At 30.8% G+C, this 21,386-nt stretch overlaps 1 protein-coding gene across 1 annotated transcript; it reads left to right on the top strand.

Moving 5' to 3' along the window:
* The first annotated feature begins 6,215 nt into the window (after positions 1–6,215).
* Positions 6,216–7,860, top strand: LOC131662561 (small ribosomal subunit protein uS4y). Its single transcript, XM_058932376.1, has 3 exons — positions 6,216–6,372; positions 6,460–6,841; positions 7,470–7,860. Exons 1-3 carry the CDS (start codon positions 6,345–6,347, stop codon positions 7,651–7,653), a joined length of 594 nt encoding a protein of 197 aa, XP_058788359.1. The 5' UTR covers positions 6,216–6,344; the 3' UTR covers positions 7,654–7,860.
* The last annotated feature ends 13,526 nt before the right edge of the window (positions 7,861–21,386 follow it).

The following is a 21,386-nucleotide window of genomic DNA, read 5'->3' as shown; positions in this document are numbered from 1 at the left end:
TGAAACCATTTTTACATTAAAGTACACTGTATTAGCTTTCCACAGGTTCTAGTGGTGCGTCAAGCAGACATAGGGATCAAAAGTTATGGTTAAGACATTGGATGGTTCAAAAACACTACAACAAAAAAAAGACATTACATCAATCAATTTGCATTCTGCAACAACCAATTGCATACTGGTATTTTACAAAAAAAAATTCAAAAGTAACAATGCACAATCGATTTGCACACTATGTTTTTCCAAAAATAATAGTGTGCAATCGATTTGCACCCAACAACAATCAATTTGTACAATATGTTTTCTCAAAAATTCTAGTTTTTCCTTTGTTATGGGATTTTCACTCGAATCTCTTTTTAACCCCTAAACTAGTACCAATTTGATTAGAATTCATCTCTGCAATTGATATAACAATAACAACAGATCTATCATGGGAATTAACATCAATCTATCAATTTTATCATGATTTAATTACTTGGATGCATGCCCTAATTCATCCAACATTCTATCAATATTCATGGATTCTCTTTATCTCAAGAACACAACAATAACATATCATTACATAATTTAATTTATTAATTGATTCACTCGATACACAACAACATACCAACGTTCATCCAATCAATTCAAACACACAAAAGGGGCAGACCGTGAACATGATCAACAGAAAACTATGACAATTCATAACCCCAAACCTACATCTCATTATGTAAACCCTTAGAAGATTGGAATCCCCCCTTACCTTGGTATTCCTAGCAAAACTTTGACCTCTAATGGAGATATTGGTTCTTCTTCCTCAAACCCTAACACACCTCTCTTTTCACTTTTCACATACTACAAAACTAACCTCACTTCTCTCTATTTTCACCTTTAAAAAACCTTTTCAATGTTTTCCACTTCTACCCTTACTTGCTCCTCTAACTCTCCATTATATCCTCAATATTCTCTTAATTGCCAATCTTGTCCCTTCTCCTCTATGCATCATGTTATTCTATTTTTTTAAATTACTAAATCAAATAATTATTTAATCCTATTATTACTATTATTATTTAATCTATTGAAATCTAATTAAATAATTCTAGTAACAACATTCTTTCACCACCCCTATGTTTCCACCTTTTTACCCATACACCTCAAACATCTCTATTTTTAATTTTAAAGGTTACACCCTATACCGAAGGGCCCCCAAACACACCAAAACACTTAATATCACACAACATCACACAAATCAATTACGAATAATTAATTAAAATAAATTGGGGTGTTACATCTAGCTTTTGTTCTTTCCATGGTGCTATAATATTGTATTTCTATTTTCCCCTTTGTTTTTATTTGCTGTTTTAGTTTTGGTGTTTTGTAGGCTGTGTTGTTCTGTTGCTTTCATTTCTGTTTCTTTTAGTTGGGTTCTTTTGGTACCTCTCGCGCCTTTTCCAATTCCCTCTTCAGTACTCTGGCCTTTATGGCTTTTCTTTTATATACTTATATTATATTTACTTTAAAAAAAAATTAATTTCACAAATAATCTAGTATCCAGCCACATCCTAGAGGAAAAAGATTCAGTAACTTTAGCTTTGGTGACTTTGGACAATTTTAGTTATTTTTGATGAAAGAGAAGTGAAAAAAAGACAGAAAAAGAATGTAATCTAATGAGACATAGACACAAAGTCACAGTGACTTTGGCGCCCCAAAGTCACTGAAGCCCAACCCCATCCTATATTCATATATCAGTGTGTCGATATATATTTTTGTTTTAAAAAGAGTAGAATAATCACCATTCATAAGAAGTAATGATTTTTAATTTTCTCCTATTGATAAAGGGTGTTTAATTGATAAGAGAGACTTTAATATATATATATATATATATTAATTTTTTAAGAAGAAGTTAGTGTTCACAACAAAGTTAAATATGATGTTAATAGATAATATTAAGCTGATAAGAGAGATTTTTACTTATTTTAAGAGAATTTAAAGAAGATTAACGACTAACCAATTATTAGTTGATTAAGTAGTGATCGACGTTGAATTTAGTAGGGAAAACCATTCGATCTTCCGCAACTGTGATTAGAAGGGGACCGAAACTACTTGATGTCAAAACTTACCTCCAAACCAAATTGACGACCCCGTAGGCCAGATACTATTTGTGGAAAAAAGATCAATGACTAAGATTTTAATAGAACTAAAAACATGAGAAAGAGAGGAGACAAGACATAATCTATTTTCAAAATTAAATAGAATGTGTTTGTCTTTTAAAAAATTTATCATATTTTTTATTTTTATAATAATTAGTCTTATATTTCAAGAGTATTTTCAAATTTAACAAAACAAATATGAAATATTAATATGCAATAAGTTAATAAATCTAGAATGCTCAAATTTAAATTTAACAATACAAAAAACAAAGAAATATTACAACTTTTGTAGGGGTGTTCGCGAGCCGATTTAGTTTAGTTTTGAGAGAATCCGATACTTCAACCGATTAAAAATATATGAATTAGTTTATGTTGAATTTTTACAATTTTTTGATAAAATTCAAACCGAAAAATAACTTGTTCATTTGAGTTGGATTGATCAAATACATTATAAACCAATGTGGAACAATATTTTTAAAAAATATCTAATTTACATCAACTAATTTTTTGTAATAATATAAAATTCATATTTTTTCTCATTTTTTCATATGGGTTGTGAATGTCACAAATGTCGTTTCATTTTTTTCTTGAAGTTGAATATCTTATATTAATTTCTATGATTAGGATGATATAAATTATATGAATTAATATGGTTGGTTTGGGTAAATGAGTTGCGGGTTGAATTTTGGAAATTTGTTGTCCCAACAATTAAATTCATTGGATAATTAATATATCTGATCTATATATTATCCAGATATATTAGTTATCCAATGTATCTAAAAAGTACAATTTTTCTTATAAATAAGACCGAAAGTAATAATTGATTGAACACCGCCTTTAATTTGGAAAATATATTTACATGCATATCAATTTGTTGTGCTCATAAATGTTGTATGTGTGAATAGTTAACTATAAATCATGAAAGGTGAACATTTTATATATATATATATATATATATATATATATATATATATATATATATATATATATATATATATATATATATATATATATATATATATATATATATATATATATATAGGGGACGACTCAAGTGAGAACACTTGGTTATTATGAGAAATAAGAACAGTGAATCACGACCATTAAATTTTAATTTGTTGATTTTAAAGGACTGGATTTGTTTCTCTTTCTATATTGATTTAAAATAAATATTAAGGATCATGGAAAGAGAAACCAATTCAGTCCTTTAAAATCGACAAATCAAAATTTAATGGTCGTGATTCACTGTTCTCATTTCTCATAATAACTAAGTGTTCTCACTTGAGTCGTCCCCTATATATATATATATATATATATATATATATATATATATATATATATATATATATATATATATATATATATATATATATATATATATATATATATATATATATACATGTTGATAAATACTTTTGATTAATCTCCCTAAAGTAAGTCACGTGAGACCACAAACGATTTAAGAATTATGTGGTTCTTGTTTGTTTTTACTGTCTGTCTTCTTCAGGTTCTTGCTTATTTTTATTGTTTGTCTTCCTTAGGTTCTTGCTTGCTCATCTCCCTCAACGAGAAGCCTATTTATACCCCCTATCTCCTTTCACGGGGTCATTAAGAACTGTCCCTTTGAGTCTCATGATTAAATAACTATAACAATGTCTGTCGTCATCATCATTGTTACTATTTATATCATGTAATGTCTTTTCCACAAGTTTTGTAACTTTCATGCAACCATGGAACTGCCTAGTTCCGTTACGTTTGCCTTCCAACTCGGACCTCCGACCTTTGCTAACACATCTTCCATAAACTTGTTTCCGAGAATCTTACGTCCGACCTCGTTTGTCGACTTGGGATCTTGTTTATCTTTGGCATGTGAGCTACAACTTAACTTTTGTTATTTAATAAATGTCCGACTCATTCGATTCCTCCTTCTCGACTTCTATTGATACATAACTCGACTTCGAGAATTACGAGGTATATATATATATATATATATATATATATATATCCAATTGGTGAGAAAAAGCAAGTGTGAGTTAACAAATGTGTGGGGAAATTCCACATTGATTAGAAAAGTGGAGACTGAAGTATTTATAAGTGAGAGAACCTACTCACCTATCACCTTAAGATTTTGTGTGAGTATGTGGTGTGTCTCTCACAAAGGTGTGTTGCTCATTGAAAGAAAAATCACTAATGTAAAAAGGCTCCCTCATGTTAACTCCATGATTTGATGACCCAACAGTGGTATCAGAAACTTTTGGTTTGAGTGAGGAACCGATTCACTTGTATCTAAAGCACTTCCCACATAAATTTGATGATCTAACACCAACCACATCACCTATTCATATATCATGGTGCCAATAATTTTCAGTTGTTTTTTAAAAAGTACTATAACAATCACCATTCATAAGAAACAATGATTTCTAATTTTCTCCTATAGATGGAGGGTGTTTAATTGATAAGGTGGGTTTTTATGTATTTTAATTTATTATAAGTTAGTGTTTACTACAAAGTTAAATAAGATGGTAATAGATAATATTAAGTTTAGGGTGTTCAAAATCAAACCGACACAATACAAAATCGCAAAATCGAACAGAACCAAATCGAAACCGCAAAAAGCGCATTTGGTTTGGATGTGTTTGGACCATTTTTTAACAAAACCGCGTGATTCGATTTGCGATTTGTAATTTACAAACCGAACCAAACCAAACCACATTACGTTACAACCAACATTCACTTAACCCACATCCAACCCAAACTCAACCCTATCATGCCTTAGCCTTACGATTACGAATGATTTTCTCTTCCTCACACAAAAGGTTTTAATTTAAGTCTTCTCAAATCTCACCTAGCGGTGTCACGTCTTTTTCTCATCTTCTTTTCCAAGTACATATCACCTTATATTCTCTAGTCTCTCATCTCTCAAGTTCTTTTTTATCATTTTATTATTTTTATTCTAATATTCTCTCTTCCAAATTAAGTTTTTAATGCTCCTCTTATTCTCTAGTCCCTTATCTCTTTTGCTCTTTCTTTTTCATCTTCTCTAATCTTTCATTCATTTTTTCTATTTCGTTATAATGTTTTTGATATTATTTTAGAATTTAATGGGAATACACCGACGGTGTAAAGTAGTTTTACACCGTCAGTGAATTGTAACCGTCAGATTTTAAGTTATGTTTGACTTTTATTTTAATTATATATAAAATAATAATTATGAATGGTTGTGATGGACTGTTTTACACTTACAGTGCATAACCATTAATCCCATTGTTTTATGCTACTATTTTATGTTTTTTATTCAACTTTTATCTAATCTTATTTCTGTATATTAAACAGAAAGTTGTACTGTTGTTCAAATATGGTGAGTTGATAAGAGAGATTTTATTTATTTTGAAAGAATTTAAATGAGATTATTGACTTAAATTGGAGCACGACTAAAGTATAAGAGAGAAAGTAAAATATAGGGCTGTTTGTTTTGATTTTTTCTTAAAAATAATTTTTATAATATTACATATTTTTGTGTAAAAAAAATTTTCATTAAATTTCCAAATGAAATTTGGTTTGAATGGTTATTCTTAAAATATTATTTTAAGTATTTCATCGTTTTATTGAAATTTTTTCTGGATATCAAAATTTAAAAAAATCACTTAATTTTGAAGCTATTTCAAATATTCTTCATAAAATTATTTTTGAAATACAATTTTTTTAAAAAAATTGCGATTTCCATTATGTTTTGATCTTCAATAATGCATGTTTATGTTATAGAATGTCAAAATTAGCCTTTCTATTTTAAAAAAATAATAAAAAATGTTACATTTTAAAAAACATTTATATAAAATCATTTTAAAAATTAAAAAAAAATCTATTTTTTAAATTTATCATACACTCTATGTAAGACTATTGTATATTAACACTGAATAATACTCTATAATGCAATTTTTAATATCATTAAATAAAATACGAAAGTTATATGTGTCAAATATAGCAGTGAAATACATGTATACATTTGGGCCCGGCTTTAAACCTTATTGGACTGGCGTGCATTATTCATACTTGGGCCTGGGCTTACTTCAACAAAAGCATTTGAAACCCATAGCAAGCAATTAGGGTTTGTCACCATCATCCCTTAAAAGGCCAAAACAGAACGAAACGCAACTCTTCTGCTCACAGGCGCGAGAGATCAACGAAGAGCATTCATCTGCTCCGCCGAACATCACCAGAATGGTTCACGTCTCCTTTTACCGCAATTGTAAGTCTCTCTAGATCAATGATCAATCGGTGCATCATTTTTTTCTATACTTTTCAAAACCTAACCCTAATTTTGTTAATTATCTAGATGGAAAAACATTCAAGAAACCCCGTCGTCCTTACGAGAAGGAGCGTTTAGACGCAGAGTTGAAGCTCGTCGGAGAATACGGACTCAGGTGCAAACGTGAGCTCTGGAGAGTACAGTACGCTCTGAGTCGAATCAGGAACAATGCTAGAAACCTTCTTACTCTTGATGAGAAGAATCCTCGCAGGATTTTTGAAGGTGAAGCTTTGCTTCGAAGAATGTTTCGTTATGGATTGCTCGATGAGACGCAGAATAAGCTTGATTATGTTCTTGCTTTAACTGTTGAGAATTTTCTGGAGCGTCGTCTTCAGACTCTTGTTTTTAAATCTGGTATGGCTAAGTCTATTCATCATGCTAGGGTTCTCATCAGACAGAGGCATATCAGGTTTAACCCTTTTCCCTTGTTTTAATTTATTTATATTTGTCTGTGATTTCTGATTTTTATTCAATTTAATTTATATTTGTCTGTGATTTCTGATTTTGAAGGGTCGTTTCTAATAAGTTCCCGGGTTATGAATGTTTTACTCATTAATCTTTAGTAGTATTATTAGTCACTTGGTTGATTTTAAATGGTTAAAATTTAGTTATTAATTTTATTAAAAGGGTTAAATATAGGGACCATTTTTGTAAAGTGATTTTTATGATTTCTTATCCTTTTGTTCTAGTAATTTTGTTGCTGTTCTTGAGACATGACCTATATCATTGAGTTTCTTGCCTTGAGTGTTTGAGTAATTTGTACCAAAGAAGTTAAATTTGCTTATGATAGTTACCGGAAGGTGTATATAGTTTTGTTTAATACAGTGCTCTATCCTGGGTGAGGAGGCTGGCCCGGGAGGTTAATTGTGTCTTACACGGTTTTGATCTGTGTTGGGCCAGGAGGCTTGCTTCGTACTTGTGATTCAAACACAATCCACCGGAAATTCATATCTCTGCATAAAATACCCATTCTATTAGAATTGCTTAATTTTCTTTTGATTTTTGAGGACTCAGTAATTTTTGTCTTTGTATTGTAGGGTTGGGAGGCAGGTTGTTAACATCCCATCTTTCATGGTGAGGGTTGACTCACAGAAGCATATTGACTTTTCACTTACAAGTCCACTCGGTGGTGGACGTCCTGGAAGGGTGAAGCGAAAGAACCTCAAGGCTGCTGCCAAGAAGGCTTCTGGTGGTGATGGTGATGAGGAGGATGAGGATTAAACTAATGTTGTCTTAGTTGCATTCTCTAGTGAAGTTAAATTTTGTTTTTGCATCTATGATTATGTCTCTAGTTTATCATTATTGACTGCTATACTTTTTTGTTTTGTTCATGCTTGGTTCTGTTTTGAGAATGTACTTTGTCTGAAATATTATGTTGTTTTTGGAACACTACTATTATCATAAACGTTTCGCACCAATTTCTTTTCATACACCAAATGTTTTGTTCTCTATTAAATGTGAGTACTAGAGAGCAACCAAAAAGGAGTGAGAAGAAACGGATGAGTGGAAAAGCCTTCATATGTGTTGCGAACAGACGCAATCTGATCTTGAGTCGAGAACATATTATGAGAGTCAATGCCCTTCCAATTTTTTGAATTTAAGTTTGATTGTTAATGATTAGGGCTTATTCACATCACAATCGCTTGTTAACATTTGAGCACTCAATCAGCTCTTTGAGCTTTCAATCAGTACGAATTAGTGTAACAGGTCTATATTAAGCTAATGGAATCAGAGCCATGTTTCAACATTTCTTTGTTTATGAAGTTTCTCACTATTTTCAATTCCAAAGCAATATGTGACTCTTTTTTATCCTAAGTTGGCATGTAAAATTATAATGTCCATATTACACTTGAAAATTTCATTTTATATGTTTATTAAATCATAATATTAATTAATTTAACAAAAAACTAAAAATTAGAATTGACCCAAAACGTGAAATGAATATAATTGCTTCTTTAGTATGGAAATAATAGAGAAGGGTTAGAAACACTCTCTTTTCAACATTCAAACACACTTTATTATTTATTATTGATTCGGTTCATTTATGTTAATAATCTTCCTTTCAAGTTGTTTATTAATTGACATAATATACGGTTTTCATTTTTTATTAGTATTATTTTCCCTCTTGGTAATCATGATGGAAAAATTAACTCTGGATTTTAATATCTCATAATCAACTGAGATCTTTTGAAAAGAGATATCGGTTTTAATCATCTGACCTGTGATATTAGAATAAAAAACATTTGTTTTTAATTATGTGTTTTCAGAATCAACAGAAAGAAAGAAATTTTAAAGGAGTGTTTACAATGAAGTTCATATAGGTTTTTTTAATTATATGTTTTCAGAATCAATTTTAAAGGAGTGTTTACAATGAAGTTCATATAGATATAATAAAATTATGGAAAATGTAACTTAATATATTTAAAAGGCTTAAATGTATTTTTGCCCCTTAAGTTAACGAATTTTTGATTTTTGCCCCTTAATATATTTATCTTTTTATCATTTCATATGTTTGAAATTTCAAATATGATGCATTAATACTAATTTTTAAATAGGCTGAAATGCACTTTTGGTTCTTATAAGTTAGCGAATTTTTTATTTTCGTCCTGTAAGTTTTTTTTGTCTTGTCTGAGTCTCTATATTTCACTTTCACGTTCGTTTTAGTCCTAAAAATTAAAATCCGCAAAAAAACTTGCAAGAAAATCAGTAGGAACAAATATATATATATATATATATATAATTCAAAGAAGAAAAAAGAAACAAAAGAGAGAGGGTTAAACCAAAATCCTCTTAGAGATTAACAAAAGCTCTAATCTGTTATGAACAACTAAAGGAATCATGATCTTTGGAGACTTATTCCAAGACATATGCAAAATAGAAATTATATCTAAAGATGCTAATAAATCCGCACATTAGTTCCATTCTCTGTATATATGAGATTAATGAAATCTAAAATGCCTAACTTTTATTAAACAGTTAAGCTAAATAGTCATAATATTCCAAGGTATAAGCGTTAGATCATGGGCAACTAACACCACAAAAGAAGAGTCTGTTGTTAGACGCTAGGCTTAAGGATCTAGAGGGGGGTGAATAGATCTCTCAAAGTTTTTCGGAATTATTTCAAACTTAAGCGAAAGCGGTTCTGAATCGACTCGCGTCTATTCTGGACCGCTATTGAAAAGGTTGTATATGTGATAAAACCACAAAATAATTGAGATTGACAATGAAAGGATATACTATTGAATCAATTCGTTGCACCAATGAAAAACGATTAACTTCTATTTTGATAAACTTTGTTTGCAATGCTTTGATAATGAATGAAGCAAAAAGACAAACACTTGATGATAATATTCAAATTGATGGTGATTCAATGTGTGGTGAATTGTGATGTTTACGAAAGTTCTTAATACACAATTTTAACACTTGAATCGTTGATCAATTTGCAATTATAACCAAATATGAACAGAACGTAAATGAAAAGATAAAAGCGATAACAACACGATATTTGTTCAGGCAGTTCGTCGACCGTCCTCGCTACGACTACATCTGCCCCCAATTCCAAACGGGAATTGGGAAGTCTTCCATTAATATTGAAAGCAGTTTATACAAAGAAGATAACAAAGCGATAAACGATAAACCAATTATGTCGATCCTTTGAATCTTCTTCCCCCTTAATCTTGAGCCAGATCAAGGTATTCCAAGAGCTTCACTTTGATCCCTTTCTGCAGTGTCTTGAATTGCTTGAACCCTTGTTCTTCAATCTTCACACTCAGCTGGATCCTTGATGAAACCTCTTGATAAAAACCCCCAAAGAATCACCTATCTTGGAGGAAAAAACCCGCAGATTTTATTCACCAAAAACCCCACAAATGTTCACCCACTAGGAATCTTCAATTCCGTTCCATGGACGTTATCGATCTTGATCGCCAACCCTCAACGCAAGAATGATTGTGTGTAGTTGTGTTGGAGTTGAGAAGAAGATCGAAGATGAGAAGCCTTTGTGTCTCTTTCAGTTGTTGGTGTTAGAAAGACAATAATTAACATGAAGGAATATATATATATATATATATATATATATATATATATATATATATATATATATATATATATATATATATATATATATATATATATAGGAGTTGGGTTTGTGATGCAGGAAAACACATACGATTTGGCAGTTTTTGAGCAGATAGGTTGACCTGTTAGGTTGACCTAACAGATAGGTTGACCTATTAGGTCGACCTAACAGAAGCATATTTAGTTGAGTTGAAATTGTTCCCAGTTAGGTTGACCTGTTGAAGATTTAGGTCGACCTAAAGTCAGTTGCTGCCAGTTAGGTCGACCTGTTGAAGGTTTAGGTCGACCTAAAGTCAATTGAAATACGTTCTTGGGACTTTTCTTCATTGAGTCGGCCTAACAGAGAGGTGTGTAAATTTCATCATTTTAGGTCGATCTGGAGTGTGAGTAGGTCGACCTATCTGTGGCATTTCTGAATCTTCCTTGTTTTCCTTGTTTTGAGTCGACCTAGATGCAGAGCAGGTCGACCTGATTTGTCTTGAATAGCCAAACTTGCTTTTCCTTGAGTTCTTTTGCTTGTGCCTTGTTGCTTGTTCACTTATGATGTTTGCCATGAATCGAAAACTCCTTGGTGAGTATAGGCTTGTACTTACACACTCCCCCTTTTTGATGATGGCAAACATTTGATTTAATGGCGAAAGCTCCCCCGTACTAAGCTCCCCCGTACTCAGCTCCCCCGTACTCTCACCATATCTCCCCCTTTGACATCATCAAAAGATAGACAACAAGAGAATAGTAGAAGAGAGTAACATAATAATTTTAACAGAAAGATATCTTGCATAGCATAATAGTAAAATAGTAGAGTATAATATCCAAACATATTCAAAATACAACCAAGCGAACAAAATATCCAAACAAAACAAAAAATCTTCAGTAGGTCGACTCAAAGGCATAGTAGGTCGACCAAAAATGCTTCAAATGCTTGAAATGCAATGGAGATACTCATGGATGTTAGATACATGCTGATTCTACTTATTAGAATGCCCAAACATGGTATGTTATGAGTAATGATGATCAACATGTACATGTAAATGAGATATATGGAGAAGCATATATGAAGTCACTATAAACATGTTAATTGATAGCATATTATAGTATCAATAATATTTTTGGAAGTGAACAACAAACATGTTACCACTTTCTCAATTTTCAGGTATCTCGTCATCATTGCGTAGAGTGGAGTATAATCCTCTTGTCAATGTGGCACGATCCTGATTTGATGATGAACTGCCTTCATACTAAGAGAAATGTTAGCTTGGGCATAATCAATATATAAAGTAAAAGAAATAAAATTAAGTGAACAAACGCATTTAGCTCAAATTAGAGATATCTAGTATCCCTAATTCTCTACGAATGGTGAAGAATTGCTCGGTTGCAAGAGGTTTGGTGAAAATATCAGCTAGTTGCTTCTTGCTTTCTATGTGTTCAAAGATAACTTCTCCTTTTTCGACATGATCTCTTAGGAAGTGATTCCTTATTTAGATATGCTTGGTTCGTGAGTGTAAAACAGGATTCTTGCTTAAGTTTATGGCACCTGTGTTGTCGCACATGATAGGTATACGATCAAGTTTAATACCAAAGTCAATGAGTTGTTGCTTGAGCCATAATATCTGAGCACAACAGCTTCCGGCAGCTATGTATTCTGCCTCAGCGGTAGATAATGCAACTGATACTTGTTTCTTGCTATGCCAACTTATCAATGAATTTGAGAATAGATGACATGTCCCACTGGTGCTCTTTCTGTCGGATTTGTATCCAGCAAAGTCTGAGTCGGAGAATCCCACCAAATAACATTCATTACCTTTAGGATACCATAGGCCATATGTAGTAGTTCCACGTAGATATCGTAGAATCCTTTTTACGGCTTTTAAGTGTGATTCCTTTGGACAAGATTGGTATCTTGCACACATGCATACACTAAGCATGATGTCCGGTCTTGAAGCTGTGAGATACAATAGAGAACCTATCATGCCTCGGTACAATTTCACATCAACCTCTTTACCTTTCTTATCTTTGTCTAGATTACTATTTGTTGCCATAGGTGTGTCAATCTCCTTTGCCTCACTCATTCCAAATCTTTTAAGCAACTCTGTACAATTCTTGGTTTGACTTACGAACGTTCCATGATTAAGTTGCTTGATTTGTAGACCAAGGAAGAAGTTCAACTCTCCCATGAGACTCATCTCAAATTCATTATGTAATTCTCAAATCCGGGTGGCTGAGCAACGTAGACCTCTTCATTTATATAGCCATTTAGAAAGGCACTTTTAACATCCATTTGAAATAGTTTGAAGTCTTTTGAGCAAGCATAAGCAAGTAAGAGACGAATAGCTTCGAGACGTGCTACGGGAGCGTATGTCTCTTCATAATCAATACCTTCCTCTTGATTGTAACCTTGAGCAACTAATCTAGCTTTGTTTCTAGTAATAACTCGTTTTTCATCAAGTTTGTTACGAAAAACCCATCTAGTACTGATTACTTGATGATCTCTCGTATGAGGGACAAGGTCCCAAACATTATTCCGTTTAAATTGGTTTAATTCTTCTTGCATGGCCATTAGCCAATGCTCATTAAGTAATGCGTCTTTTGCGTTTTTCGGTTCAACTTGTGAAACAAAAGCGAAGTGGTGACAAAAGTTACTTATCTTGGAGCGTGTTGTAACGCCCTTTGAGATGTCACCTATTATGTTGTCGATTGGATGATCTTTTGCGTATATCCAGGACATAGGAAGTTCTTCGTTGTTTGAGATGCTTTCTTTTTCAACATTATCATGAGATTCATCTTTCTCTTCCTTAGCATCTTCCTTTGCAACAATTTTACTTTCGTCTTCCCTTTCTTTGACAATGTCTTCAGTAGATGGGCCTGCACTATCAAAAGATATACCTTTCTCGACATATTTTGAGTAAGATTCATCAAAGGACACATGAACTGATTCTTCAACAATAAGTAGTAAATAAATTGAGAGAAACTATATGCCTATATGCCTTACTAGATTGAAAGTAAAAAAAAATGCCTTTGTCCAAGTTTTAGCATATAAATGTAGTTTACTCATATGCCATTAAACATGATGCCTCTTTTCTTAATATGTTCTATTGTGCAGCCAGAATTTATAAAAGTTACTTTGAAGTCTTTGTCGCACAATTGACTAATACTTAGGAGATTATGTTTAAGACCATCTACTAGTAACACATCAGTTATAGTTGTGGTAGACGGGTTACCTACACTTCCTTTACCAAGTATAGCTCCCCGATTGTTGTCTCCATAGGTGACATACCCCTTTTTCTTTGCGTGGAACTCAACAAAGAGTGATATGTCTCCCGTCATGTGTCTTGAACATCCGCTATCAAGGAACCACAACCTTTCGGCAATGTCAAGACACTTTTCCTGCAAAATTAATTTAGAGTGGAAGATCCCCAATCTTCATTGGGTCCTAGGTGGTGAGTACACAAATTGTTGCACTTAGGCAACCATTGAAATACTCCTTTAGGAACTAAAATTCTCCTAAATTTGCATTTTTCAGTGGTATGTCCCTTTTTGCAACAATAGTGACAAGTAATATGATGAGAGTATGCTGTTTTGCTAGTTGATACTTTTGGTACAAAAGTGTATTTACTATATAAAGGAGTATACGATTTTTTGAACTTATTTGGATCAACCGCAAAAGTCACTTTTGGTTGTAGAGCCTTATCTAATTTGGCCTTTAGATCTCTTACTTCTTTTTGCCAAATATGACATGTCTCACAACCAAACCATGATGTAGGATCTTCCTCAATTTTATCCTTTTGAATATCTAGCATAGATTGTTTCAAAGCTTCCATGTCCTTTTCGGTCTTCTCAACTTTTGATTCAAGATACGAAATTTTTTTCTTATTTGAGGCCAAAAGTTTGAAAGCTTCAATTGCATCTCTATATAGTTCTTCAAAGGCTAATTTTAATTGAGCATGAGATACCTTATCTACAAGTTCAGGTTTAAGATGACTTACACATTTCTTTTTCTTGTGTTGATGAGCCATAAGATATAGGTTTGCCGATTCTTCTTCATCGCTTGATGAGTCTTCACTTGAGGAATCACTTTCCCATGCTATGTAGGCTCTTCTAGACTTGTTGTGACTTTTGCTTTGATTCTTGTCTTTCTCCTTCTTGAGATATGGACAATCCGGTTTGTAATGACCATCTTTGCCGCAATTGAAACAAGGGCCTTTGGATTTTCTTTTATTGTTATCATCTTGTTTGGACTTGTCGAATTGCTTGCTATGATTAATCAAGCTTTTGCCGGAGTGTTTTGCTCTATTTTTCTTTATGAACTTGTTGTATCTTCGCACGAACAGTCTAATTTCCTCATCATTCGAGTCTTCATCATCACTTGTATCACTATCCTCTAGCTCGTGCTTTGAGGTCTTGGAGCTTGAAGCCTTTAGAGCTATTGACTTCTTCTCTACCTCTTTCTCCATGTTCTTATCCTTCTTTGCCCTTTTCTCATGCATGTCAAGGCATTTAAGATGTTGTTCATGTTCTTCTAGTTTACCGAAGAGAGTGGTAATGTCCAAGGTATTTAGATCATTTGCTTCCTTTATTGCCGTAACCTTGGGTTGCCATTCCCTGTTCAAACATCTCAAGATTTTGTTAGTAGAAACTGCATTGGAAATAGGTCTATCAAGAGAATTTAAACGGTTTTTCAAATGTACGAATCTCTTTTGCATGTTTTCGATGGATTCACCATCTTCCATGTGAAAGAGTTCGAACTCTTGAGTTAACGTATTGATTCTAGCTAGTTTGACATCATCCGTTCCCTCATGGGCAACTTGCAATGTGTCCCACATAGCTTTAGCGGATCTACAATGGGAAACATGATAATATTCATCAACTCCTAGAGCTGAGATTAGAATGTTTCTCGCTTTCCAATCGTATCCGTATCTCTTTTCATCTTTAGCATCCCAAGTATTTTCTGGTTTTGGAACAACGGCACCAGCTGCATTTGTCATGGTGATCTGAAAGGGACCATTGACAATTGCTGTCCAGATGTTCCTATCAATAGCATTGATATGAACGCACATACAATCCTTCCAATAGCCATAGTTTTCACCGTTGAAAACTAGAGCTCTATTGTGAGCCCCTTTAGGTCCGGAAGCCATCTTTCCAATAAGTGTTTCACGTAGCACGGAATAAACCAGGCTCTGATACCACTTGTTAGACGCTAGGCTTAAGGATCTAGAGGGGGGGGTGAATAGATCTCTCAGAGTTTTTCGGAATTATTTCAAACTTAAGCGAAAGCGGTTCTGAATTGACTCGCGTCTATTCCGGACCGCTATTGAAAAGGTTGTATATGTGATAAAACCACAAAATAATTAAGATTGACAATGAAAGGATATACTATTGAATCAATTCGTTGCACCAATGAAAAACGATTAACTTTTATTTTGATAAACTTTGTTTGCAATGCTTTGATAATGAATGAAGCAAAAAGACAAACACTTGATGATAATATTCAAATTGATGGTGATTCAATGTGTGGTGAATTGTGATGTTTACGAAAGTTCTTAATACACAATTTTAACACTTGAATTGTTGATCAATTTGCAATTATAACCAAATATGAACAGAACGTAAATGAAAAGATAAAAGCGATAACAACACGATATTTGTTCAGGCAGTTCGTCGACCGTCCTCGCTACGACTACATCTGCCCCCAATTCCAAACGGGAATTGGGAAGTCTTCCATTAATATTGAAAGCAGTTTATACAAAGAAGATAACAAAGCAATAAACGATAAACCAATTATGTCGATCCTTTGAATCTTCTTCCCCCTTAATCTTGAGCCAGATCAAGGTATTCCAAGAGCTTCACTTTGATCCCTTTCTGCAGTGTCTTGAATTGCTTGAACCCTTGTTCTTCAATCTTCACACTCAGCTGGATCCTTGATGAAACCTCTTGATAAAAACCCCCAAAGAATCACCTATCTTGGAGGAAAAAACCCGCAGATTTTATTCACCAAAAACCCCACAAATGTTCACCCACTAGGAATCTTCAATTCCGTTCCATGGACGTTATCGATCTTGATCGCCAACCCTCAACGCAAGAATGATTGTGTGTAGTTGTGTTGGAGTTGAGAAGAAGATCGAAGACGAGAAGCCTTTGTGTCTCTTTCAGTTGTTGGTGTTAGAAAGACAATAATTAACATGAAGGAATATATATATATATATATATATATATATATATATATATATATATATATATATATATATATATATATATATATATATATATATATATATATATATATATATATAGGAGTTGGGTTTGTGATGCAGGAAAACACATACGATTTGGCAGTTTTTGAGCAGATAGGTTGACCTGTTAGGTTGACCTAACAGATAGGTTGACCTATTAGGTCGACCTAACAGAAGCAGATTTAGTTGAGTTGAAATTGTTCCCAGTTAGGTTGACCTGTTGAAGATTTAGGTCGACCTAAAGTCAGTTGCTGCCAGTTAGGTCAACCTGTTGAAGGTTTAGGTCGACCTAAAGTCAGTTGAAATACGTTCTTGGGACTTTTCTTCAGTTTAGGTCAACCTAGATGTTATGTGAGTCGGCCTAACAGAGAGGTGTGTAAATTTCATCATTTTAGGTCGACCTGGAGTGTGAGTAGGTCGACCTATCTGTGGCATTTCTGAATCTTCCTTGTTTTCCTTGTTTTGAGTCGACCTAGATGCAGAGCAGGTCGACCTGATTTGTCTTGAATAGCCAAACTTGCTTTTCCTTGAGTTCTTTTGCTTGTGCCTTGTTGCTTGTTCACTTATGATGTTTGCCATGAATCGAAAACTCCTTGGTGAGTATAGGCTTGTACTTACATCTGTTTCGAGCCAAAGACTATTCCAGCCGAAATGATATGTAAAATCAATGGCTTTAATAACACCAAAAAGCACAACATGAATTGAGGAAGAACAATCAAGGTTGTCTGCAAAGACGAAAATAAAATCACCGTTTATGAACAAATTGCCACACAAAGCCATATCAGTGGAGGAAGAGCCGCTTGCACTTCAACCAACCATCCGTAGGGTGCTTCCAAATAACTTCAATGATTTTGGGAGTCTTGGGCGAATGCAACTTGACATTGAAGGTGTTAATGATAGTGAACTCATGGATGGAGGAGTTAGCCATCTTGGAAGTAATATTTCCTATGAAGGCAACCTTAATATTAATTTGATTAAGGGTCTTCTTTCAATGCTTAAAGTCATTGTGGAATTTGACATGATTACGGGTCATCCAAATGCCATTGATAATGTGAACAACGAAAGTTTGAATAATGACTCTGGCCTGAGGGCTTCCATTCTTGACGCAAATATCCATAATACTTAAAAGGGTTAAATACTATTCACCCCCTGCCAAAGTAGCGAGATTCGGTTTTCCCCCTTATTAAAAAAAAATTTAGCCTTCGCCCCTTAGAAAACAAGATTCTGTTTCCAGGAACCCCCTGTTCCATGCTATTCCATGTTTGGCTGACTGGGCATGTGGAATCTTGCTGACTGGGCGCCTGATTTCTTTGTTTGGCTGCTGACGTGGCTTCCTTTGAAAAGGCTGGAAAAATAGCAAATAAATAAGTTGCACAACCCAGGATTCGAACCCAGCTCCAAGGGGTTCACATGCAGTCCCTCTACCACTAAGCTATAGAAGCTTTCATGTTTTACATATGGAAGGATCTGTATATGTAACATATTTTCTACTTTTCTACTTTTTTTTCAATAAAAGTATATATTCATATTTATAATGTATTATTTATTTATAAATTTATTATTAATATGTATATATTACTTTATGTATTATTTATTTATTTATTTATTTATTTTACATAAACGTTTTTTTAATAATTTTATTTAAATGTTTTTTTTATTCAGTTTTTTTAATTTATATAAACGTTTTTTTAATAATTTTATTTAAATGTAATATTTAATAATTTATATAAACATTTTTTTAATAATTTTCATACACATTTTTTTAATAATTTATATAAACATTTTTTTAATAATAATATTAATAATAAATAATTAAGTAATAAATAAATATTATTAATATTAATAATAACTAATTAATACATAACTAATATTAATAATAAATAAATAAAATAAATAAATAAAGTAATATACAAAATATTAAATAAAGATTTAAATAAATAAAATAATAAATAAAGTAATAATATCCAACTTTTAAAAAAAAATTTAAAAAAAGATTTATATAATTAGAACGTTTTTAATTATAAAAAACATTTATATAATTAAAACGTTAATTAAAAATACATTTATATAATTATAACGTTAATTAAAAAAACATTTATATAATTATAAAAAAACATTTATATAATTAAAACATTAATTAAAAACATTTATTAAAATTATTAAATAATACATTTATATAATTATAAAATAACTGAAGAAAACATATAAATAAAATTATTAAAAAAGTTTATATAAATTAAAAAAACTTTAATAATATAAATATAAAAAAAAGCTGTACATATTTATTAAAAAAAATGTTTATTAAAAAAATTAAAAACGTTAATTATTAAACTTTATTCAATTTTATTAAAAAAACATTTTAATTAACATTTATATTATATTATATTATATAATTAAATAATACATTTTAACGTTTTTTTTAAATTTATTTAATTTTTTTTTAAAAAAGCTGTACATATTTATTAAAAAAAAAGTTTATTAAAAAAATTAAAAACGTTAATTATTAAACTTTATTCAACTTTAAAAAAATTATTCAACTTTATTAAAAAAAACGTTTTAATTAACATTTATATATATTATATTATATAATTATAAAAAAAACTTTAAAATATTTAATTTACGTTTTTTTATAATTATTTAACATACAGTTTTTTTAAGTATATATGTACAGCTTTAAATAACACATTTAAACTCAGCTTTACATATAGTATAACAAGAGCAATCTTATTTCAATTAAAACGAATTGGTTTAGTGGTTTGGGGGTTGGTTTATATCCATGTGCTCATGGGTTCAATTCTCATGGGAGACAATTTTTTTAGAGTTATTAAGCATAACTAGTATTTATACCCGTGCGAGGCACGGGACAAAACGGAAAGAGGCGCTCAGGATTCTAAAAAGTTTAATTATTATTTAATTATTAATTTTTTAAAAAAGAAAATAAAATATAAAATCCAAAGCTATTATGGTTTATTTATTAATTAATAATTAAAATTTATTAAAAAAATTAAATTAAATGAATAACAAATAAATAAAATAAAATAAAAATTATCCTTCAAAAGGGGAAGGAGCGCCTCATTCCTTAAAAAAAATTTAAACTAAATTTTATTTAGTAAAAACAACAAATAATTTAAAATTGATTTAATTTTTATTTTATTTCAAAATAATAAAAAACAAACTTAACAAAAAAAGGAACAAAAGCCTCCATTATTTTGACTAATTATTATTTAATTAATGAATATCCCCTACTAAATAAAAATCAAATTAAAATAAAACTAAAAAACAAAAAAATTAAATCTAAAAAAAAGAAAAGAGAACGCTCCATGACATCAATTTTTAATTAAGATATCATCATATTTATTTAGCTTAAAAAATAAAGACCAAATCAAACATTTTTTATTTTATTAAATTCTAATCATTTTCTATTTTTATTTTAGTTTTTATTTTTTTTGTCTATAACTATTATATTATCAAGCAGTAGAATTATTAGTATTATTGTTTGTTATTATTTACTATTGTCTCTATAAAAAATACCTTAATCAACCTAATTAATCGGTGTATGCGACAATTATACTAATCAACCTAGATAATTGGTGTATGCAATAGTGATATTACTTGTATGTTTCTATTTTTTTAAAATGGAGACACACTGAGTTACATTTTAGAAAAAATAAAATATGAAAAGCAAACAAAATACTGGTAGACAGGAAAAATATGTGAATTCAACTATTATAATTGTCTCATGTTTTTTTTCATAAATTAATAAAATAAATCATACTTAATTGGCTAAATCAAAAATGATATTGTCATCTTCAAATTTATTTTCACCATTTATAAATCTATGGTATTGTTTTTTTCCTCATCATATTAAATACAACATAAAATATTAATTTGTTTTTAGTTTATAACTTAAACTCATTGCATTATTTAGGTCTTTTATAAATAATATATTTATTTTATAGTATAATAGCACAATTTTAATTCTAATAGAGATAAAATATACACTCTCTTTACAACAATGTTTGGATTATTCAAAGGGTTAAAATTATAGGCAACAATATATATATATATATATATATATATATATATATATATATATATATATATATATATATATATATATATATATATATATATATATATATATATATATATTGGGATAAATAAATATGAATAGTGTGAATGAGAAAATATACCAATTTAATGATTTTCCTTTTAAACTAAAATGTTAAATATGAATAGTGTGAATGAGAAAATATACCAATTTAATGATTTTCCTTTTAAACTAAAATGTCATTGGAATTGAGTAACATCAATGATGATTGATATAAATAATATCATATCAAAGAACTTGATAGCTCTATCACTCAAAAACCCCATACTTCACACACCTAAGGAAAAAAAAAGAAAAGACAATAAGCATGTTGGAAAAAAAATTAAAATAGAATAAATTTGTGTAAGTGATGAATTATTTCCACTATCACTATTAGTATATTTTTATTATTATATTTTATATTAACATGATAACTAATTGAGATTATTAATATATAAAAAATTATATCAAAGAAATTAATCTATCAAACTTAACACACATTTATTTAAAAACAAACAAAAAAATTAAAGTAGAATGAAATTGTATAAATGACAAATTAT

The sequence above is a fragment of the Vicia villosa genome, linkage group LG3, assembly GCF_029867415.1.
Source record: "Vicia villosa cultivar HV-30 ecotype Madison, WI linkage group LG3, Vvil1.0, whole genome shotgun sequence".
Taxonomy (NCBI): Eukaryota; Viridiplantae; Streptophyta; class Magnoliopsida; order Fabales; family Fabaceae; genus Vicia; species Vicia villosa.
Note: the sequence above shows the minus strand (reverse complement) of the source record. Positions and strands in the feature narration are given on the sequence as shown.

Bases quoted from the DNA above. Each gene is read 5' to 3' on its own strand.
- LOC131662561 (XM_058932376.1), top strand. From the start codon at position 6,345: ATGGTTCACGTCTCCTTTTACCGCAATT. The intron at 6,373-6,459 runs GTAAGTCTCTCT...TTAATTATCTAG, and splicing joins CGTCTCCTTTTACCGCAATT to ATGGAAAAACATTCAAGAAA. The intron at 6,842-7,469 runs GTTTAACCCTTT...TTTGTATTGTAG, and splicing joins ATCAGACAGAGGCATATCAG to GGTTGGGAGGCAGGTTGTTA.